Genomic DNA, 22838 nt, shown 5'->3' with positions numbered 1-22838 from the left:
TCCAGGTCAGTTGTCATTTTGTCTGAGTCACCTGGGCCCAGGAAGGCTTGTCCTGAGCCAACCTGGGTGCCTTGGGGACCAGCCCACTCCTGCCGTCCCTGTGGACGGCAGCTCTTCAGGCCAGTGGGCCGGGCCTTCCTCTGAAGAACTGTCTGTGGCCATATTGGAGACCTCCTGGCCATAAGGAACTGAAGGGATCGGGTTCTAGCTCCAACCTTGGGTACCACCCCTGCCATCAGGAGGGCTGCAAAGCACCTGCATCAGGAATATCTGGGCTGCTGGATGAATACAGATTCCCAGGCGCCACTGTGAACCCAGAGAATCATTCATATCCAAGGCGGGGGGGGGCAGGAATCTGCGTTCTAACCAACGCCACACTGAGACACAGGGACACTAGCTGACAACAGTCCCCCACTTTACACACCACATTCTCGTTTCCTACTCAATCTGATCCTCACATGTCAGTTCAGCTCAACAGTCACCAGGGGGCTTGGTTAACAATAGACAGGAAGAGAAAAGCAAGAGCCTTGCTCTCCAGGGGTTCTGTCCAGTAGCTTGCGGTGTGTTAGCAGAGACCCAGAGGAGAGAAGATGGGGAGAGATGATGGGTTTTAGAGGAGGGAATGACCTAACTGGGTTTTGAAGTGTGTGTAAAAGTCTTCCAGGGAAATGGGGGTCAGGGAACAAGTTGCTCAGTTGTGTCCAACTCTTTGTGACCCCACGGACTGTAGCCTGCCAGGCTCCTCTGTCCATGGGATTCTCCAGGCAAGAACACTGAAGTATGTTCCCATACCCTCCTCCAGGGGATCTTCCCAATCCAGGGATCGAACCCGGGTCTTCTGCACTGCAGACAGACTCCACCAGGGAGTTAATGCGAACTCCATTTTAAGATGGGCCAGTAAGGAAACTGAACCAGAGAGGAGTTGGATGAACCCTTTGGGGGCTGAGCCTGGAAGAGTGGGTGGACCCTCTGCAGGTACCAGGAGGGCCTGAGTTCTCCCTGTGCCCTGCCAACATCCTGGCGTGGGGTCTGTGCTACCCGCCCTGAGAATAGAGAGGTGCCGGGTGGTGTCAGTTCTGAGGTCCTGAGACAGAGGGCTGGCAGAGATGACCCTGTGGGCTGACAGTTGTATTACCCCCTCACTCCCACCCCCACCCCCATATCACCCTGGTCTGACTACAGCTGTGGGAAGAGCCATGGGATCCTGGGTGACACCCCTGGTGGCTGGTGTGGCCTGCACAATCTGACCCACCCTGGATTCCAGGCGGGGGCTGGCCCGCACCCCAGGCAGAGGGAGGCCCCACCCAGGACAAGACCCTTTGCTGGCCCAACACTGCCACCTGCCTGTCAGCACCAGTACTGCAGCCCAGGTGCCAGGCTGCACCCTGTGGGACTCAAGCCCTCTGCCTACTCCCTTCATGGCAAAGGTTCGCAGGGTAAACTTGTAGTGCCAGCGAGGCTGGGCAGAGTCCCCTGGGGACGCAGATCTCCACCCCCCCCCATGCCCCAGTCTACACCCTGGGGAGATGGGGTGCTGGGTTGACCACCAGGTTAAACGTTGGGCTGGGAATGGCAATTCCTCCCTCCAGCAGCCCTGGTTCTCTCCTCCTCTGCCCCCCCACCCTGAACGCCAATCCCACACGCCATATCCGCTGCAAAGAACTGCAGCCTCTCTGAAGCGCTGGCTCCACTCCTGAAGGAACAGGGCGGTCTTGAGAGCACAGCCCTTGAGACCCGTTCAACCAAAACCGCAAGTCGCTAATCGGCACGTGTCTTAAGACTTGAGCTGGGAGGGCTGTTCCCTCTTCTGCCGCATGTTCAAAGCCAAGGATCTGTCTGTTTTCTAACGAGGTGTAGGTGGAATAATTTTTAAAGTATTTATTTACGTGACTATGCCGCAGCTTAGTCGGGGCGCACGGGATCTTCACTGCTGCGCACAGGCATAGTTGCCCCGCAGCACGTGGGATCTTAGTTCCCCGACCAGGGATCAAGCCCCTGCCCTCTGTGCCACAAGGTGGATTCTTACCCACCGGACCACCAGCCAAGTCCCAGAACAATAACGTTTAAGGTATTTAACAGTTCAGAGTTGATGATGGCCGTCTCGGACACTGTCAGCATGGGTGTGAATTTCCGATACCCTCCTCGTGGGTGAAAATTCAGTACTCCCACCATGGGTGTGATGGTTCAATGTCCGCACACCGACGTCCTTACGGTTGGTATAAATACTCGGCTGCAGAGGAGCCGACTCACTGGAAAAAAACCCTGATGCTGGGAAAGACTGAAGGCAGGAGGAGAAGGGGACACAAAGGATGAGATGGTTGGATGGCATTCCTGACTCAAGGGACGTAGATAGTAAAGGACAGGGAAGCCTGGCTTGCTGCAGTCCATGGGGTTGCAAAGAGTCGGACACGACTGAGCAATTGAACAACAACATTCACCTGCAGATGGGACGAGTCTCATGAGTCAGGGGACGTGTCCTTGTCCCCCGCAGGGTTACACTCCCACCGTCCCGTTTTGTGTTGCCCACTCTGGGTTGCGGGTCCGAGATAGAGAAGGAGCCTCTGTAACTCGAGTATAATTTGCTTTTTAATGAGAAGAACGTGTGTAAATGACAGGACGCCACCGCCGTGCGCAGATGGCGGTCACAGAATACCCATCAAATTCATTCTGCCCAAGGAAGGGAGGAAGGGAGGACGCAGGGGGGCTTGGGGGCTGGCAGCCTCCACCCCCCTTGGTCCTGTGGACGATGGGGTCACCGACTGTCGGCCTGCGCACGCCTCTTGAACGGTAAGCAGAGATCGAAAGCACAGCAGCAATAATACTGGGTAAGTCCTTCCTTGCTTAAAACATCTGAATTATTTCATTGAAGGTATCAAAAATATACCCTGTAAACCAATATATCATTTACACCTGCCTTTCCTTCCCGCCACTGCGGCAATGCTACGTGAACGAAACAGTCCAGTTCCTCGGAGCAGCCGCTCGCCCCAGGCCGCACCTGGCCCTGTCACCTGCCCACCTGGCCTGATTCGGTTTCCCACGGTCTCGTCGGCTGGGGCAGCCCCTGGGGTCCGGGGACAAGAGTGCTGGGGCCTGGACAGGGCCCGTGTCCGTCTGTCCAGAGTGCTAAGCAAGAGGTGGGTTGGGGGCAGACGGGGCTGGGGGTGCGGGGGCTGCGAGCTCAGTTTAGACTTTGGTTCCAAATGCGTTAAGGGGGGAGGCAGTGGCGTGGGAGGTGGGTGGTCGTCCTGCTTTGGGTCCCTGGCCGCCCCGGCTGTACGCGTGTGGCCGCCACACACGCCTGCTGCGCCCCCTGCCCGGCCCGGCCCCTCCCCTCCCGAGCACCAGGTAAACATCCCCTGAGTAAGGTCACTGCGCGGGCCAGCCGGGGCGGGAGTCATAGTTAAGGCTTTAGACAGGCAAGGATGCCGGCTCTGGACGGACGGACGGACGGACGGATGGGCGTACAGGCAGACTCAGGGGCTCCTTCCTCAGTGCGGGGAGTCGGCGGCCGCCCACTCCTCGACCCGCTGCTCCAGCTGCTCGCTGCCCCCTCCCCACTCTGACCGTCACTCGCTGTCGGACAGCGTCTCGTACTGCGAGCAGAGCAGCGGCTTGGGCTCCTCATCCCAGGCATGATGGGGACCGGCCAGGGGCCCGCTGCCCGCGGGGAGCCCGGGCGGGGGCGGGGAGGCCATGACCCCCGCCTGCAGCCGCATGATCAGGGGGTTGTAGGGGAACGGGGTGGACCCTGCCGGAGAGACCGGGAGAGACAACTCGGTGAGCCAGGCAGTCCCTGTGGGCCCCACCCACCTGCCACCCTGGGGCCTCGCCCTCCTGCCTCCGCTGCCCCTTCTATCTCCTGAATGTTCTCAAACTGCCCGCCTGGACTCCCTGCCACCACTCCCATCCCATCCATGTCCAGCAGCCTATCTTCCAGCCCTGCAGGAGCCTCCTAGCTGCTCCTGCCCTTGTCCCCGGGGCCTGTTCTGCAGCCAAGGGATCTCCTGAACCTCCGCCAGGGGCCTCCTCGCACTCACAGAGAAATCGGGGGTGGGCAGCTCTCTTGCAACCCCCCTGCACACCCATGGGACTGGTCCCTGCCCACAAGCTTCTCTCTCCACTTCCAGAATCCTTCATCCTCTCTAACTGCACCCTTGCCCTCCAGCTGGGCCCGTACAGGAAGTGTCCTGACCCTGTGTGAGCCTGAGTTTAGCTGGGCAGGGCCCTGAGGGGTGTTCTCAGAACAGGCCTGACCACACGCTCCGTGCACAGCAGGGGCTCAAGCAGCTGGCCTGGCCCCCTCGCCCAGCCCAGGCGCCCACCTGCAGACGAGGGCCGGTCCTCCCACACGCGGTTGGTGAGCGGAGTCCGGCGGTTGCAGTCTCCTTCCGAGTGCACCGAGGAGACGGAGGGCGGCCGGTCCCCAGATGCCAGGCCCGGGGCTGGGGACTTGGCTTTTCGGCTGCTGGGTCTGCCAGAGACTTTGGCCTTCCCGCCGCCACCTGCAGGGAGACACACGGAAGGGGCCACGTTGGACTGTGAGGACAGGTCTCATGCTGCGGGAACTGGAGGATGGGTGAGGCCCTGACCCCTGCTTCCTGGGCCCCCTGGGGAGGGGGAACAGTAGCTCGGGCCCCTGGGAAGCCAAAGAGGTCAACCAGATGTCCAGACCCAGCCATGCGCCTGGATGTGCAGGGGTTTCTACTAGGGCAGTGGATAGAACTATGTGCAAAGCCCCCTCAGGCTGCCCCGAGGCCCATCTGCCCACTATGGGCTAATACTCCAAGCACAAAGCCTTAGGCCTCTGGCTTGACCCTGACCGCCCTAGGACTGTGCTGGGGCCTGGCGGGCTGCAGGCCCTCTGCAGGGAAGCTGGGGGCCCTGAGGCCAGGCCTGGGCTTGCCTTAAGTCCAGAAACTTCCTGGGGCCACAGTGTCCAGGTTAGAAAAATGGTTCAAGCGCTCTCCTTGTCCAGCCCTTGCTCTGATATGTGGAGTGTTGATTCAGGACCCAGGGCTGAGGGCGAGCTGGCCCGTGTGGTTTCCCTAACTCATCTGAGTTTGGGTCTGGCACACAGACCCTGGTCTCATCCCCATCAGGCCTGAGGGCCAGCCATGGACACACATGGTGGCCACCTCAGGCACAGAGCCCACTGGCCTGGCTGCCCATGAGCCCAGGGGTCCCCTCGATCCACACAGAGAAGGTAAGGTCCTCATTCCAGCCCAATCGCCCCCAAGGAGACACAAGAGGGGCCGGGACGCAGGCATCCGGAGACCTGTGTCCAGCAGGGTTCGAGGAAGGCAGGGCAGGGCTCGGGCAGCGGCATGAGTGGTTTTAGAAAAGCGGCAGCTCCTTCGTGCCCAGTGGGCAAGGGCAGACACGGGGCAACTTGGACACCTAGGGGTGCCCGCCCAGCATGGGGTTAGCCAACTCCAGGACCACATCAAACACGCACAAAAAAGTCAAGTCACAAGCTCCAAAGCTGGGGGTGGGGGGCGGGAGGGGGGGGCCTTCGTCAGAGGACCGTGGAGGAGGAGGAGGAGTAGGAGGAGGCGGCGGGAGGATTAATGACACCAGGGTGGGGAAAGACGGGGCGGGCGGGCGGGGCTGGAGGGCCGAGGCGGGAGGAGGCCTGCAGACCTGGCGAGGTGAGTGCGTGTTCGCTCCGTCCGTCAGCAGCGGTTATGGGCATAGCAGCAGCGGGCAGGCTGGCACTGGCATTCAGAGGGTTAAAAGCATTGGCGCTGAGCGGGTGCTCTTCCCACTGATCATATTTACCCATGAGCGCCTTTCTAATAATAGCCTCCAGCCCCATGTTGGTGCTGGCATGCTCCTGCACCGCCTGGCTTCTGCAGGTCATGAGGCCTGGGAGAGAGACACACACACAGAGGGGCCAGGAGGGGGCCAGAGGGGGGAGGGAGAGAGAAGCACAGAGGGAGAGAGGGAGGAGAAGAGAGAATACACAGTGAGCACATTTCGGCAAAGCGACGATTCTCGGTTTCCCTGTCTACCCCGCCCGCCCTGGTTTTCCCTATGGGGCGATGGGGCGGGAAGCCTCCCTCTGACTTGGTCACTGGAGACTCTTAGGGATTCCCGGTGCGGGTGAGGGGGAGAGGTGGGCTTTGGGGAAGTTACATGCTCATCACCCCCCACCAAGCCTCACTTCTACTCTGCTCTCTGGGGAATCGGAAGCCCCTTCTGGCTCCCTAACTCCAGCTGGGGCTGTGTCATTATTTAAAATCCAAGTGGTCTTAAAAACAGGGAGGGGGGTGGAGGGCAGGATCAGAAGTCCCCTTATTGAGGGGAAAGGGCTGCAGGGAAACTAAGCCCAGCCTGAGTGCAGTGCTGGGCATGGGGGAGTCCTTCCTTGGTTCCCAGGGCTGCGGAGAGGGACGGGGGGAAGGTGACCAGACAGTCCTCCGCCGCCCCCACCTGGGGGCGCCCAGCCCCCTGCCTGTCCCCCACCGCCCCGCAGCTGGGGCCTAACTCTCCTCCCACGCCTTCTGCCCGCCCAGGGAGCCACGAGGAGAGAGAGGTGCAGAGACGGACGGGGAGGTGGGGAGGGTGGCAGCCATGCAGTTACGGTGCGTGCGAGGGTCAGGGCAGAGCTGGAGACGGTGGCCTGGCCGCGCCCGCCCGGCCACCCCGGCCCACAGTGGCCCGATCGACGGTGGCCCCCCATGGGTCCTTCCAGACACCCACTGCGAAGTCAAGCCAGTTACTCCTTTCTTTCTGTTTAACAGGTTTTCTGACCCTCTCGAGTTTCCTAGGGACTGATTTTGCAAACCTCGGGGAATGTGCCTCTTTGGGGCATTTTTGTTGTTGTTGTTAAACCAGACTTCGCTTTCAAAAACCGCCAACAAAGCTCTCTGCCTGCCACCAGGCAGAATTTTTCATGAATTTTAAAACTTTTGCTCCGAGCCAACTGTATGATTAGCAAGTCTGGCTGACCCCTGACTCATCTGTAAACTGGACTGCTGACTTCGTGACACGGCAGCTTCTAAAATCACATTTCTAAAGCAACTATCTGCTGTCTACGTTTTTTTTTTCTCTTCTTCTTTTTACTTTCAAACTCATTCACAGCCACAAGACCCCTTGACTTTTTTTTAAGCTGGGTCTTGGCCATGTTTCATCAGCACTTCAAATAAAAAAAGCCATGTCCATCAAGGAAAAGCAAATTTTCCAACAGGGGTGATAGATGGGTGGAGGGGCGGGGAGAGCATTTATGATCCTACAAACTAAAACACTGGGAAGTCGAAAAAAAAAGATGTGAGGGCTACTGGTCATGATGGTTCCTCAGTAGGTTAGCATCCTACAATCACAGATGAGCTCGACACCAAGGTCATGGATACATGGTCTGACTGGTGCTTAGTCAGGAAGCTGACCTACCGCCAGTCCTGAAGCAGGAGCTAACGCAGCAGAGACTGAGGTCTGGGGGAAATTCTTTTGTTTGGATTACATTGCTTTGAAAAAAAAGTTGAATCCAATTTATATACAAGTTTTCACATAAATCTTCGTTGTTGCGCGTGAATTTCTACATACACATGTACCTGCGTGTCTCAGCGTCTCAGTCAAGGTTTGAAACATTCTGAAAACATCCATTTCTGACCATCTTGTTGTTTCGACCAGATTGCCTCTTCCCTATTGCCTAAGGCTCAGCATTTGGAGGCCCTGTGGCCCCCTGATAAAATCAAGAGTTGTCTTTTGCTCAGCCTGTTCCTGGAGCTGTGATGGCCCCAGGGAAGGTCAATATGTGCCCCTGTGTTCCTCCCGAAGATGCTCCCACTCTGGCAGAGGGTCAGCCCCATCTGCTCTGGGCTCAGTCGTTTCATTCCAGACACAAGGCCATTCCCCACCCAGCCCTACAGAGGCAGCAGAAATGCACAGTGTGGCCCCTACTGGAGGCTGGGGGATCCAAGCCCAAGGGCCTCCAATGCATCATAAAAGGCTTAAGTCTCAGCTTAAAAACACGTGTGGATTTTACACTCCTCTCAGAATACATCTACAGTGTTCCCCTAGCCCCCTGGCTAGCATTTTCAAGTAAAACTGATGCTCTATCTATATAAAATGCCCACCTGGACCACAAGGGCAGGCTGTATGTGAGCACACAGGCTCACTACCCATCCACAGACTTGAGTCTCCATCTGAGACCCCAACAAACAAGCCGGGTAAGTTTCTGGACAGCTGTGTGTGATTCTAACACTGTCCTAAATGCACCAGGAGGCCTTGAAATTGAACTCCATTAGAGACTCATTGCAGGCCTCCCCTCTCCCTCGCCTCCAGCCTTTTATGTGCATCTGTATCCCCACTGCAACGTTTGTTTAGACCAGAGGAGGGGACACACTTGAATTGAGAAAGGCTGCTTTTCACCATGGCTACAGCCGATGTGGGGCTCAGAGACCTCCATGACCTCACTCCCGAGTCTCCTCCTGGGTCCAGACACCCAGTGTGACCTCCCCAGGGTGCATAGTGATGGGGGTGGGGTCGGGGGACAGGCACAGGGCTGGTGGCCCCCGGGATGGATGGTTACCTGCTCCGGTGATGGCGGGCATGTTGAAGATCTCTGTCCCCGGTTGGCCGATATCTGGAGGGGAATGATAAGAAGGGTGAGGGGGATGGGCCCACGGATCCTGGAAATCATCTGCCCCGTCCCCCGCACCCCATGCCCCTGCCACCCGCCCCGCTTTCCTGTCTGGTCTAGGCAAGGTGCACCAGCCGGGAGCTTGTGCAAGGCAGCAGGGCTAGTCTTGGTCCACGGGATTCTCCTGGCAACAGTACTAGAGAGGGTTGCCATGCCCTCCTCCAAGTCTTCCTGACCCAGGGATCGAACTCGTGTCTCTTGACATCTACCTGCATTGGCAGGTGCATTCTTTACCACCAGCACCACCTGGGGCAGCACTTGAGAGTCTGTATTTTTTTTAAAAAAAGGCAGCCTGCCATACATAACGCCTCACTTGGCTGTCTCGAGTCTTGGAAGCTTGACTACCCTGTGTGTGTGTGCCAAGTTGCTCAGTCGTGTCTGACTCTTTGCAACCCCATGGACTGCAGCCCTTCAGGCTCCTCTGTCCATAGGATTCTCCTAAAAATGGACCCTGAGCGCCTGTGTGGAGGTTCTAGCACAGCTAGAGGGGAGCACAGAGCTACTCATACACCCTTGACCAAAGAGGGGAAGGTCATCCTCTTCAACTGAGCGCACAGCTCTTGGAGGCACATGCGTGAAGCAGTGAGGGAGGAAGGGGATGCCCGCCAGCCAGTCAGGTCAGCCAAATCAATCCTGGTGATCAACGGGGTGACAGAGGTCACAGCCAGATGGCCCTGACATCTGAGATTTTGCGTTCTGAGTCAGCTCTAGGGGGCTGCTCACCCACTGGCCAGCGCATGGCACTTGACAAGGTTCTGGACTTAATAGCCTGGGCCAGGGACTGTCTTCAAGGTTGCAATGCCAGCCCCAGAAAAAGAAAAGGCTCTGCAAGGCCCTCGAGCTCTCCCCAGCTAAAGAGCTCTTTGAAGCTGGGGATATGAGGACCCTTCATTCGTTGGTTTACTGGCTCAGAGGGTCTCCTGAGCATCTGTTATGGGACAGGTGCTGTGCTAATAGGGGTGGGGAGCTGAGCTAGGACTGACATCCGGGAACCATACAAATGGGAAAATCACAAAAGTGAGGCACACTGTGAATGGGAGACACGCGTGACCCCCATCTCTGGTGCCCAGCGTGAACTGGCCCATTCATGCAAATATTCCCCGAGAGCCCCCTGTGCGCTGGGCACCATTCTGGGCACTGCATTCTGTGCCACCAGGTACCCAGAGCAAAAAGAGAGACCACCCTGGGCTCCTTGAACATGAGGTGATGGGTGAGCAGGAGAGGTGGTCGGCAGGTCCACTTGGCTGTGCTGGTCCCCAATCTCGCCCCCGTCATCCTTCTCCCGGGGAGGGGGTGGGCCCCTTACTGTATTCTGGCTCGTTCCGGTTGTGGGTGTTCAGCTTCTTATTGATCTCCTGTTTCTTAGATTTGACCATGGCCGAGTTGCTCTCGGTCAGCTTGCTGAAGAACGCCGGCGGCTGGCTGGTGTTGCCTGGAGACTTGGAGCCCATCCTATTGCAAGGTTCAGACACCACAGGTCAGTTCACTTGGTGCTGAGCTTGCACACCCTTGATGATGGGGCGCTCACCACCTGATCTGCCTTAGAAATTCAGAATCATGCTTTTCCCACCCCCAAGCCTGCTTCCTCAGTCTCTCAGGGACCATGTCTTCTGAAATCGCCTATCCTTGGGCTCCGGTATCTCTGGAGAACCCCAGCTGTCCTGGTGGGCCATACCTGTCTGCCTGCCACAGTCAGACGCCCAGAAAAGGGCCCCAAATGGGCTCAGATCACACCTTCCCCTGAGATGAGGGGACTTTTTTCTCTGCCTCCCTCCCAACCCTGGGCCCCGGCTTGGTCCAGAACATGTAGCTCTTCAAATCTCAGATCCTCAAGCGTTGGCAAGAGGGGCCCAGCCTGAGCTGAGAGACCCCAGGCCAAGACCCTGGAAGTTGCCATGGAGGTCTCCCAAGTTTCGACCTTGTTTAGTAGGTCTGAGGTCCTCAGTTGCACCCTGAAGCCCTTGTCAAGCCCCCAATTGCACAGCGGTGGACCGAGGCCACAGGTGGGCAAGGGCTGTATTCCTGAGCGCCCCAGGAAGGGGAGGGGCCACTGAGAAGATACCTGGGCTCCGCCTGTTCCCCATCCCGGTACAGCAGCGGGTACATGGTGCCCCGCAGATGCCCAGGCTCCACCATGCCCTCCGGCGGGGACACAGGTTCGATACCATCCTCGCCGCTGCCCGGGGCTGACGTCTTGCTTGGCTCTGGAGACCTGGGTGGAGAGAGGGTCCCAGCGGTGGTCAGAGCTCTGAGCTCTCCCTCTTGAAGGGGGCGCACCCCTCCCTCCACTCCCCTGCAAGCCCTGCCTCACTCTAAACCAGCGCTTAGCACACTTTTCCTATAAGGAGCCAAACAGTAAATATTTCAGGAGTGATAGGCCAGTTGTGGTCTCGACTATATTTTTCTTCATTTAAAAAGAATAATCCTTTAAAAATGTAATACCGTCTTTGGCTCACAGACTGTGCAAGGACAGGCTATGGCAGGATTTGGCCCGTGGGGGGCACTTTGTCGAACCCCTGCTGCTTCCCCACACCAGGGACCCCACTGCTCCCCCAAAGACATCCTGCCATCTCCTTTCCTCTGTGTGCCACCCAGAGTGGCTCCCTCATCCTAGTGGAGGGCCCTCAAGGGGGTCCTCCTCTCCCCTCTCTGACTGGGGGCCCCTAGGGGTAACCAGGAGTGTGAAGTGCATGTGTGCCTGCTAGGAGGCTACTCTCACATCATACAGCTCTGCTTCGAATCCCAGCTCCGCCACTTACTGGCTGCGTCCCCGTGGGCAAGTGAGTTCACTGCTCCATGCCTCAGTTTCTTCATCTGTGAAATGGGGTAACACTGCCTATACTTCCTGAGGCTGTGGTGAGGATCCTGGTTGGCGTGTGTGAAGGGTTTAGCTCGGTGTCTGGAACCCCCCGAGTGTGGTGTACGTGTCAGCTAGGGGTCCAGCTGCTCTGTGACCTTGAGCCAACTCCCCGCCCTCCCTGAGCTTCACCCTTCCCGCAGCAGACACCTAACAAAGCTCCTCAGTGGGGACTGGCAAGGGGTGCCCTGTCTCCCACCCCTGCTCACCTCTTGCCCCCTTCACTGTGGGGTGAGCCACGGGCCTGGGTCCCGTGGTCTGGGGGTGGGAGGTAGAGGTCGCTGGGTGGGCGGCGAAGGTCCAGGACAGGGCAGCTAGCTCCGGGGAAGGAGTAGAGGGGGGCAGGGAGGGGCGCGCTGAGCTGCTGCGGGTGGTGCCGCGTGTAGTCCTGCGTGATGACCTCCTGCAGGCCAAGGGTCAGGGGAGACATGAAGGGTCAGGTGCCAGCCAGCTGCCAGAACCTTCCAGATGGGGTGAGAGCTGAGCTGAGCTTTGGGGGCAGAACCCTGGGGCGTGGGCCTCGGCTCCCCAGGAGCTTTGAGCCTGTCTGTAGCAGCTCAATGGCCCCAGGTGCATGGGGTGAGGCCAGAAGTCCCCAGCTGGGCCCCGAGATGGGTCAGATTCAACTGGCCAGCATGTGTGAGGTATGGATCGTGGATGGGCTTATGCACCTGACGCCCCATCGGTGGAGGAGGAGGGGGGACAGCTACAGCACCTGAGTTGGAGACGACTCTGGGACGCCCAGCATGACGTGCCCTTGCCAACCCCCAGATCCCTGGTTCGCCCCCCACCCCTACCCAGGACTCAGTTAACCCATCAGAGGACATGTGGACCCTCCTCCCCTCCCTTTCTCAGGACCTAGTCCTGCCCCAGGTGCAAAGGCAATGACGAGGCGGGGTAGTTACACTGATGTGCTGTGCCAGGGTGACCACCCGCTGGTGACCTTTGACCCCCGGGGTGGTCTGGAGCAGCGGGCTGGACGAGGGCTGGCTCTCGGGCAGCGGCCGCAGGTGTGGGAGGTGTGCCACCTCGCCGCTGAGCTTCCCAGGGCCTGCGGGCAGAGCAGGGCTGGTCAGGGCATGGGCAGGGTGGGCAAGGCCGGTGGCCCCCTGGGGCTGCCATCCTCAGATCCCTGCTCCGCCCTTTGAGCTGAGACACGGGGCCAACTCCACCGCCTCCGAGTGCCTCAGCTTCCCCGTCTGTGGGGGCAGGACCCCACCTGGCTGCTTGTGCCGCAGGTCTCCCTCCAGGTGGCTCTTGTCGAGCTCCTCCAGCTGCTTGGGGGGCCCCTTGTCGTGGGTCAGGCTGGGCGAGCTCACGGGGCTCACGGGCTCCACACCGTCGGGGCTGTAGCTGCCGCCGTGATAACCTGCAGCCGGGCGAGGCCCTGAGTCAGGCCAAAGCCAGGGCCAGGGCTGCCCTTCCCAGCCCTCCCCTCCACGATGGATGGGTTCCCCCGGGCCAGAGGCGGGGAAGATTTGGGCGGACGGAGAGCGGGAGTGAGCCAGCGTGAGGGCTGCTGGCCAGCCAGGGGTGGGGACATGTCGGGAAAGGAGGGTGAGACAGCACTGCAAAGAGAGGTGGACGGAGAAGAAAAGCAGAGAACGAGACACACAGGCAGACAGGTCGGGAGAGGTGGAGAGAGACCCAGAGAGAGTGAGAGACGGACAGCAACAAGGTGGGCAAGGGGGACGGGAGAGAGACCCGGCTGGTGAGGGCCGGGGTGGGGCCGGAGATGGGGCAGGATGGGTTTCGGGAAGGGAGTGTAGAGGCAGCGGACGGGTGGCGAGGGTGTTAGGCCAGTGTGGTGGTGAGTGACACTCAGATCCCAGGGTCATCCCCCCCACATCCCCCTCTCCAGCACGAGCAGCCCTGAGCTGGGGCTGGAGGTGGGAGACAGGCACAGAAGATTCCCCTCTTCCCCGGGGAAGCTGGCTGGTGGGTCAGCAAGGGAGACACGGGGCCAGAGCATCCCCAAGACCCCCCTCACAACCTGGGCAGAGGACGCAGGGGCCAGGTTCCCAGCTCCTACTGGGAAGTGGGAAGGTGCTTCTCTTTCCTCCCCGATTTCCTCCCCACTGTACACCCTGGGGGCAGTGGGGTGGGGTGGGGGAGGCGGCCTCCAAACCACACACAGCAGCAGGCAAAGGCGTGGGCCTGCGCCCCTCCGCAGCCCCGCTCCCCAGACAAAGGTGCAAAGGGGAAGATGGGAGGCGCAGCTGGAATCAAAATCACAGATCCATTCATTAAAGGAAAAAAAAGCGAAAATCCAAAAGAAAAAAGAAAAATCATGATAAAAACGATGTGCAAATGATGAAGTGCTCCCCGCTCCGATCAGAGGGTGGGTAGGCGCAGCTTGAGGAATCATCAGAGCGTGCAATCGACGAAGACGAGTTTCAAAACAAAATACCAAAACCAACGAAAAATGGGGGCAGGGGAAAAATAAAAAGCAGAGATCTGAAAATATCTTTAGGCCACAAGACGGGGTGGGTGGGTGGCGGGGCCGGAAGTCTTACCATCGCGAGGGGAGTCGTTGGCCAGCGAACCTCCTTCTCGCGGCCCTTTATCGTGAGCAATTTGACGCATGATTATCGCGTCTATGAAGGTGGCCGCTGTCAGGGTGGTCTTACCCAGAGAACGGAGTTCCAATTCCTGGATGGAAAAGGGTTTACTTTGAGTCTTTTCCCGGTGCAGGTCCGCAGCTGAGGCGGGGGGCGCCGGCTGGTCTGGGCTGGCGTGGTGGGATGCGAGGCTCTTCGCTGGGGCGCGGGCGATGGCCGCGTGGCTGGAGCCGGGGGGCGCCAGGGGCCGAGGCTCGGAGCCCTTGCCGGGGGAGGAAGCGGGCTCCAGCCCGGCGCGGGCCGGAGGCTTGGCGAGGAACGTGTGGCCAGCGTCCGCGCGGGGCCGCTCAGGCCGGGCAACCCGAGGGGCCTCCTTAGGCAGCAAGACAGGCTCCATGAGTGGGGGGTAAACCCCATCAAGGGTGCCGCCCAGCGGGCAGTGGGTGGCGGGTGGGAATGTGGCAGCTGGGCGGACAGGCGAGGAGGTGGAGGTGGACCTGGGGGAGGAGAGAGGGAGGGTCAGCAGCTGCAGGAGCCACAGCTGTGGCCCTTAAGGCTGAGGCAGGGTCACTCCCTCACTCTGACACCTTGAGGGGTCGCCACTGCCCGGAATAGCTCCCACGTTCCCCAGAATAAACCCTCCCAACTGTGGCCTGCGAGACCCCATGCCATAGGGCCTCACCTACCCCATCCATCCATCCATCTACCCATCCATCCAACCATCTACCCATCCATCCATCCATCCATCTACCCATCCACCCATCCATCTACCCATCCACCCATCCATCTACCCATCCATCCAACCATCTACCCATCCATCCATCCATCCATCTACCCATCCACCCATCCATCTACCCATCCATCCAACCATCTACCCATCCATCCATCCATCCAGCCACCCATCCATCCATTCATCCAGCCACCCACCCATCCATCCAACCATCTACCCATCCATCCATCCATCCATCTACCCATCCACCCATCCATCTACCCATCCATCCAACCATCTACCCATCCATCCATCCATCCATCCAGCCACCGATCCATCCATTCATCCAGCCACCCACCCATCCATCCATCCAGCCACCCACCCATCCATCCGTCCATCCATCATCCCATCAACCCTTGCTGAGCCGCCTACTATGTCAGGCACTGTTCTAGACATCAGGGATATGACAGTGCACAAAACAGACAAAAGTGCCTTATGTTCTAGGCGAGGAGACACACTACACACAGGCTGATATGATAACATGATAAATTAAACTCCTATTATTGTGGCAGTTGCTTGAAGGTAATGATTCTGGGTGGAAAACAAGCAAACAGCAAGGGAGCTCTCAGGCATGAGTAGGGTGGGGTGTCTCCCTGAGGGGCTGGCATATGAACTGGAGAGGAAGTGAGTGAGCCCCGTGAAGAATCAGAACCCCAAGGGCAAAGGCCCTGAGGGTGGGCCAGGGTGGGAATTTAGAGGAAAGGGCAGGGGCGCCCAGTTCTTTCACCTCAGCCACCAGGGGCCACACAGGGCTCCTTGCTGTCTTCTCTGCCCAGAGTGCTCGCCTCACTCCAATTGGGCTGGAGCTGGCTACTCAAGAGTCCCATGCCTCTTTCTTCAGGCAGCCTTCCCTGATTGCTGCCTTGGTCTAAACCATCAGCCCTAAGAGGGCAGGGCTTGCATCACCATGTCCCCCACACCCAGCACAGGGCAGGAGACCCACTGCAAGCCCACCAGGAGGAAGAAATGCACAAATGCACTCCCTCTGACCTTCACAGGCTAGTGTAATTATCCCCATGCTGCAGACGAGGAAATAGGCTTGGACATGAGCTGGCCCGACTATCTCTCGTTGGTCTCTCTCTCTAGCCCAGTGTTTCCATGAGGAAGTCTTTCACTAACCCTCACCCTCAAGGGTCTTCCTCAGCTGCTACTGGGGAAGGCTTTGATGTTCCTGCTCCAACTTCTCACCGGCTGTCGCTGGTGGGAGCTCATGTCTGGGCACCCTCCTCTTAAAGAGTCAGGTGCTCCTGTTCTGTGTAACTGCTGGGAACTGACTCGGAGGACACCAAGATGATGCTTCTGGTAAATGACGTTGTTGTTTTTTTGTAATTGGAATTGTGGTGGGGAGGGCATGATTTACAGCAGGCCAAGTGTGGGGAGGCTTGCATGAAGGGACGCTTCATTTTGGAAGAAGCAGCTGGTCCCTGGGCAGAGAAGGGCCCTGGGGAAACTCCTGTCCCCAGTCAGGCAGCTCAGCCCACAGGCCTTGGGCAGTGGTAGGAGGTGGGTCACCAGCAGGGACTCGGGCCTGTTGTGATAGGAAGTGGACTGCGGGGACTGGACACATCCGGGTCCTCTGCAGGTTGTCCAGTATCCAGGGAACCTCTGGCCTTGATCCAGACAAGAGGCACCTGATCTCGTCCTCCCTGTGGGGCTCTGCTGAATCCCTGGAGGAGCAGGAGACCCTCTCCTCACAGCCCTTGCCCTGACTCTTCCTCTCTGCTCCACAGACTCCATTCCTGAACTCCACAACCTACCCAGCTGCTCACCTATCCACCCACCCAACTCCCCATCCACCTACTCATCCATCTATCAACCCAACCCCCATCCACCTACCCAGCTCATCACCTATGCACCTTCCCATCTACCCACCCACCCACCTAACCCAACTATACATTCCTCCACTTACCCAACCCATCATCTGCCTATTCACCCATCTACCCTCCATCCACCTATCTAACCATCTAACCATCCAATTAGCCTCCCATCAATTCATCCACCTATTCACCTAGCTCTAACCATCAGTCCATTTGTCCACCCATTATCATCTGTCTGTCCACCCACCTATCCATTCATCTAGTCTGCCATCCCTCCATCTACCACTGACCCACCTATGCGCCTACCTACTCACCTGTCATCCATCCACTTATCCATCCACATAAGTGGATATCCACTTATCCAAATCTATTACAATCCATCCGTCTAACCAAATCATCCATCAATTTACCTCCTCACCCAACTCTCTGCCCACCCATCGCTCACCCTCCCATTTATCCCCGGGCCCATTGGTACCAGTGCACATCCCTCCACCTGTATCCAGTGACCAGCTCCCCACTCCTTGGCCCCCCCACCATGGGCCGGTCTCCACCCCTGTGCCAACCTGGCCCACCTCAGGACCGTAGGCGTGCTGGGCTCCACGGAGGTGATGATGCTCTTCATGCCCGTGTTGTGCAGCACGCTGGGCCTCTGCTGGATGGCGTCCTGGGTCCGCGGTGAGATGGGCGAGTGCTGGTGGGCGTGGGAGTGGGAGGCGGGGCGGCTGCTGCTGCTGCCCCCACCCCCGCCGCTGCCGCCAGCGCCTCCGCCGCCGCTCTGCTCCGTACCTGGGGGAGGCAAGCTGCGCTATCAGACCCGTGGTGTGGCTGCGAAGACCCCACCCCCGCCCCCGGGGCGCGGGCTGGGGGCTCGGCCGTCCTACCGGGTCTCCAGATGGGTGCGTGCTCTACGGTGGTGGTGGACGTGAGGATGGACTTCTCCCGCTCACGCTCGCGCTCGCGCTCACGCTCCCTTTCCCGCTCCCTCTCGGTCGAGGACGTGGCGGTGGGTTTTGTCAAGTGCGTGGGGCCTCCTGGAAGCCCAAAGGCCTGCGGCTCAGCCCCAAGAACAGGAAGCTCCCCCCGCACCCCGACTCATGTTCCGGGATGGAACAGAGAGGCCAAGGCATCTGCCCAAGGACGCCCAGCACTGGGGTGGGGGCATCACCTGGGGAGAGCGGGGAGCTGCTGAGCCGGCTACTGAAGTGCTGGGGTGCAGTGGGGAGGTAGGCGAGGCGGTCCATGGTGGTGGCTGGCGTGCCTGGTGTTGGGGGCACCAGCACAGGAAGATGTGGCACTTGAGACAAGTCGATGATGCCTGTGAGAGAGGAGGTGGGGTGGGGGCTGCAGCCACTGGGGAGGAGAGGAGCCAGGCTGCCTGCTCGCTGGACCGCACCACCCGCTGGAGCAGCGCACCACCCGCTGGAGCACCGGGCACCTTCTGAGAAGCAGCACTGCCCCATGCTCCCTCCTTGGTGCACACCCTAGGTCTGAATGCCGGCTGCTCACAGCCCCTCCTCCCTTTGCTCCCAAGCCCTGAAGTAGAGGCAGCTTGCAGGTGGCGCCACTGCATACACTGCTGTGCCCCTTTTGCCTGTGACCCTAGGCCATCAGTTGCTTGTATTCAATCCCCACTGTTTGAAATACCTAGTGTGACCAGTTTTAACAACTGGACCCTAACGAGGACTTGGTTGTTCCGAAAGAACATTCCAGAAGTGTTTCTAGAGAGTGTAATATTCATGTGCAAAGTAACCACAGGCTGGGTGCTCATCAAGGGAACAAGAAGTTCAAACAGCCTTACATTTCCAAGTTTTTTTTTAAAGGACCACATACATCAACAGGACACACAGGCACATGCACAGCCCATGTGCCATCCAGGATGCAGCCACACACAACTCTAAACCACTGGCAGTGTGGCGGTTAAGACGTGGGCTTTCACTGCCACAGACCTGGGTTTGATCCCTGGTCGGGGAACTAAGATCCCACAAGCTGCGAGGTGCAGCCAAAATATATTAGTAAGTTAAAATAAACCACCCGCTGGGTCTGTGTGTGCTCTCAGCAAGGTGACACCACTCGGGACTCTACAGTGACCACTCTCAGCAAGGACAGGTGTACAGGCGTGGGCACATACGTGTCCTGTGCTTTCAGGAACCTGGGCAGACCAGGGATAAGGCCGATTCTGGGTAGAGGGTCCTGCCCAGCCGTGTGCCTGGCAGCACCCTGCCCCACCCACCTCGCGGGCCAGTGGCGTAGTTGAGGGCCAGCGAGGACTCTCGGGGCGACAGGCCCCTCAGCATGTCGGCTCGCTGGGCCATGGCGGTGGCCGCGTTGTGGTGCATCTGCTGCGAGGTGATGTAGTCGTTGATGATTGTCTGGCGGTTCTCCAGCGCCGCCGTGTCGGGGTAGCCGCGGATGAGGTACGGCGGGTACAGGTGTGGGTAGGTGGGGTTGGGGGCCAGGTGCCGGGGCAGGTAATAGGCAGCGGCTGCCAGGAGAAGGGGAGTAAGTTCAGGCCGGCCCACACTCAGCTGGGAATGCCCCTCTGCCTGTCTTAATGCCCCACAGCCTCTCCCAAACGCTCCCACAAAACAGAATTGAGAGCCTCAAAGCAGAAAAACTCTTGCTCTCCAACATGCCCGAGGGTGCCTCTTACTGATAATACTCTTGGGATCAAAATTCACCCAAACACAGGGTATCCGAAATGTGGATCACAAAAATACCTAAGGGCTGTGTCCTTTTACACAGATTTTCAGATCATGTCTGTTTGGGGAATGCACACCCTTGAGCCCTCTTTTGATACATTTGCAATTTTCAAGGCGCTGGTAAGTCTCACAGGAAAAGAAAACCATTGAAAAAATGTTTAACCCAGCATGACCCTGAGACCCCCCCAAGAGAAATTCTTTCTCACCTCAACTGCTGACATGACTGCAATGTTGGGGCTCTCCCTCTCCCCGCCCTGCATGCCTCAGTTTCCCCTTTTAGTGGAGCTTAGTTGATGCCTGAGGAGCCCTTGGGCTGGACACTGATGCTACAGGGTTCCTTGGGTCTGGAACAATCACCTGCATCCAGAGGGATTCCTCGGGGTATGGAGGTGGGGTCGAAGGCCAGGGGGATGTGGCCGCGGTACAGGTCCACGCCGCTCACCCCTCGGAGCAGGTGCTCATAGGGTGAGATGGGGTGGGGGTGGTGCTCAGGCACGCTGCTGTGCGGGGACTTGGCAATCTCCCGGGGCGTGGATGTCAGCTTTCGGTCCTGGGATGCCTTGCTGGACGAGAGACTGCCTGTGGGGATGAGCCAAGTGCGGATGGCATCGGACCTCAGACACGGGTGTCCCACCCCCTGCATGGGGGCTGCTGAAGCTAGTGCTTATGGGAAATCGTTTGAGAGTGGGGTCTCTGGGGTCCCAGAAACCAGGCCTCTTCGTCCATCCATTTGCCTCTAGTTCATTTTTCCTTTTATTTACTCATTCACTCATTTGCTTCTGCTTTTTATTCTTTTAAAAAGCTCATCCATTCTTCTGTTCCCTTTTCTGCTCATTCATTCAATCAGCCAAAAATAGTTATCATGTGTCTACGATACGCCTAGTACTTTCTAAGAGCTGGGGCTCCCTCACCAAACCAAACAGGAAAACCCTGGCCCCCATGGGGCTGACGTTCAATGTAGGAGGCAGATGACCAACTAGTCATCAAAAAAGAATTTCAAAGTAATAAATGTTCTGAAGAAAAATTTAAACTGATAGAATGTGACCAGAATAGTGAAGGGGGAGGGTGACCATAAGTAACCTCCCTGACAATGTGACATTTGAACAGAGTCCTGAAGGGCAAAAAGAAACCAGTTAGGTAAAGATCTGAAGGGGGGAGGGTGCATTTCAGGCATAGGGAAAGTGCACATGCAAAGGTCCTGAGCAAAGAAAGCTGAGTGTGGTCAAGTAACAGAGATAAAGCTGTGAGATGGAAAGGCGGGTGGAGCCGGATCCTGCATGGCCATGGCGGAAAAACGGTGATTTTATTTTTCCCCCTAAGAGCAGTGAGAAGTCAATAGAAAGATTTAAGCAGAACAGTGGCTTAACTCATGTAAATATTTCAAAAAAGTATTCTGGCTGCCGTTTTGGGAAGCAGATTATAGCAGCACAAGAGAGTAGTCAGGGAAGCCAGGTGGACTGGAGGCGGCAGGGAGATGCAGAGGATTCTGAGGATGGTTTGGAGGCAGAACCCACAGGTTTGGCAGGTGGGCTGGCTGTGGTGGCCCTGAGGATGTTCCTGAGCTAAGGGGTGGACAGCAAGGCAGTTTTCGGAGACTAGAGCCCAAGGCGGCCCCGCCCCCGCCCCGCCCTCGCCCCACCCCGCGCCCCGCCCCTCCTCGGGCCCTGGCTCACGCACCCTCCTGCAGGCGTGGGGTGGGCTCCCGTGTGGTCACTGGTGATCCGCGGGGTAGGTGGCCGGCGAAGGGCGCCGCGTGGTCCTCGTAGGTCAGGGGGCTCTGTCGCGGCTTTCCCAGCTCAGGCACGATGACCGGGGCCCCCCGGGTGATGGAGCCCCCCGAGCTGCTGACGGCACCCGTCCGGCTCTTCAGGCTCTCTTCGTAGCAGACACGCTCCAGGGCCCGGGTGTCGGCCATCACGTCCAGCGGGTGCACAGCCGGGAACGTCCGGCCCGGACTGCCGATGATGGACCGCACGTCGTGCTTTTTGGAGCCGGTGGAGGACGTGCTGGTGTCATACTTGAGCGGGGTGCCCTGGGGGGGACGGGGTTGCGGAGGGAAAGGGGGACGTGACCACCAGTGGCACAACCTCTCTGAGCCTGTTTCTCTGCTAGGAAATGGGAGAGACATCTCATGCTCCAGGGGCAGGGGTGAAGGGCTTTGCTAAACCTAAGATGAGCCCACCTGCCCTTGCCCTGCCCACCCCTGGCCCCCAGAGCCACCCTGGGGGCTGCAGAAGGGGGCACAAAGTGCAGAGGTCAGCCCTTCCTGAAGCAAGTGGGGGACCCTCGTTGGCCCTTGGGATTTGCTGGAAAGAAACTTAACAACCCCATGAGGGTAAACGCCTTCTTCCCATCAGTCTGGGACCCTCCTTGACCCACCCAAAGCCAAGCCAGAAAATCCAGCCGTAAAATCCAGTTCCACCACCCTGAGGTTCAAGTCTCAGAGGTCAGGGCTGAGGTTATGTCTGCTCTTGGGCCAGAAAGGGCAGCTGAAGGAACAGGGATCATGATGAGACTGTAACCCAGCTGCCTGGGAGAAGACTCCACCCTGTCTAAGCAGGCTTGGGAAACCCAGGGTACAGTGGGCTCTGTGTCTTTGCAAGTAAGACAACTCTGCTTTTATTCACAAATGTTTTACTTACTTTCTTAAGAAGGGGAAATGCCCTCATTTTAGAAAGAATATTCTAGAATCAGACTGGCCTCCCTTTTGGATCTATGATGGACTCTTGCCAGTGGCCCACAACTGCCTGTAGGCTGAGCGCCAAACCTGACCCCTGGCCTTCGACGGCCTTCCCACCGCTCCTGCCTTCTCCCCAGGTGCTTCTGAGCCCTGACTCAACTCTGAGGCCCCCTGGACACCTCCCTACCACCTCTCAGCCATGCAGTCCCCCATGGATCTCATTCTCCTTCCTGTTCACATCTCTGACCCTGTGAAGAGATAGTGGTCTTTAGGTCCTCAAAAGGACCAGCTCCTCACAGAGTCAGAGTTCGTCTTCCCCTTCCAGGCTGGGGCTTCTGGGGGGCCCAGTGCCACAGGCAGTGCATAGGCGCAGGGGCGGGGTGGGGATGCAACCTGCCGGAGGAGGCCAAGATGCAAAGATGCTACAGATGTAAGGACATCTGGATTTGAGATTCACAATGGCCATTTACTTGCTGTGTGACCCCGGAGAAGTTGTTTAACCTCTCTGAACCTGTTACCTCACCACTAAAATGAGGACACCTCACAACACTGTTGTGAGGGTTACATAAGTCATGATGCCAAGTTCTCAGGCAGCGAGCGCCTGGCTCACACTTAGGGTGCAATCAAGCTTTATTACACCTAGCTCTGGGCTCTCAGCAAGCTTCTTGACCTCTCTGGGCCTCAGTTTTTCCATCTGAAGAATGGAGGTAATGGGTATGACTTCAGGCTCAGATGCTTCAGTCGTGTCTGACTCTTTGCAACCCCATGGACTATAGCCTGCAAGGCTCCTCTGTCCATGGGATTCTCCAGGCAA

General features: G+C 58.2%; 1 protein-coding gene across 8 annotated transcripts in view; it reads right to left on the bottom strand.

The window, feature by feature from the left end:
• Positions 1-2568: 2568 nt before the first annotated feature.
• NCOR2 (nuclear receptor corepressor 2) overlaps positions 2569-22838 on the bottom strand; it is a 236966-nt gene continuing 216696 nt past the window's right edge. For 6 of the 8 annotated variants that reach the window (XM_052654729.1, XM_052654730.1, XM_052654734.1 and 3 more), the window contains 16 exons: positions 21022-21376; positions 19702-19923; positions 18876-19127; positions 17811-17960; positions 17527-17676; positions 17218-17431; positions 14015-14556; positions 12718-12867; positions 12404-12549; positions 11708-11901; positions 10704-10853; positions 9948-10093; positions 8531-8584; positions 5779-5865; positions 4323-4502; positions 2569-3748 (listed from right to left, as the gene is read on the bottom strand). In XM_052654729.1, the coding sequence (XP_052510689.1) occupies positions 3567-3748; positions 4323-4502; positions 5779-5865; positions 8531-8584; positions 9948-10093; positions 10704-10853; positions 11708-11901; positions 12404-12549; positions 12718-12867; positions 14015-14556; positions 17218-17431; positions 17527-17676; positions 17811-17960; positions 18876-19127; positions 19702-19923; positions 21022-21376 (3174 nt within the window). In that variant the 3' untranslated portion in view covers positions 2569-3566. Of the gene's footprint in view, positions 3749-4322; positions 4503-5640; positions 5866-8530; positions 8585-9947; positions 10094-10703; positions 10854-11707; positions 11902-12403; positions 12550-12717; positions 12868-14014; positions 14557-17217; positions 17432-17526; positions 17677-17810; positions 17961-18875; positions 19128-19701; positions 19924-21021; positions 21377-22838 lie in introns of all 8 variants that reach the window. The other 2 variants (XM_052654728.1, XM_052654735.1) reach the window with 2 other exon arrangements.

Source organism: Budorcas taxicolor, chromosome 17 (assembly GCF_023091745.1).
Source record: "Budorcas taxicolor isolate Tak-1 chromosome 17, Takin1.1, whole genome shotgun sequence".
NCBI lineage: Eukaryota > Metazoa > Chordata > Mammalia > Artiodactyla > Bovidae > Budorcas > Budorcas taxicolor.
This window is presented reverse-complemented; position numbering and strand designations above follow the sequence as displayed.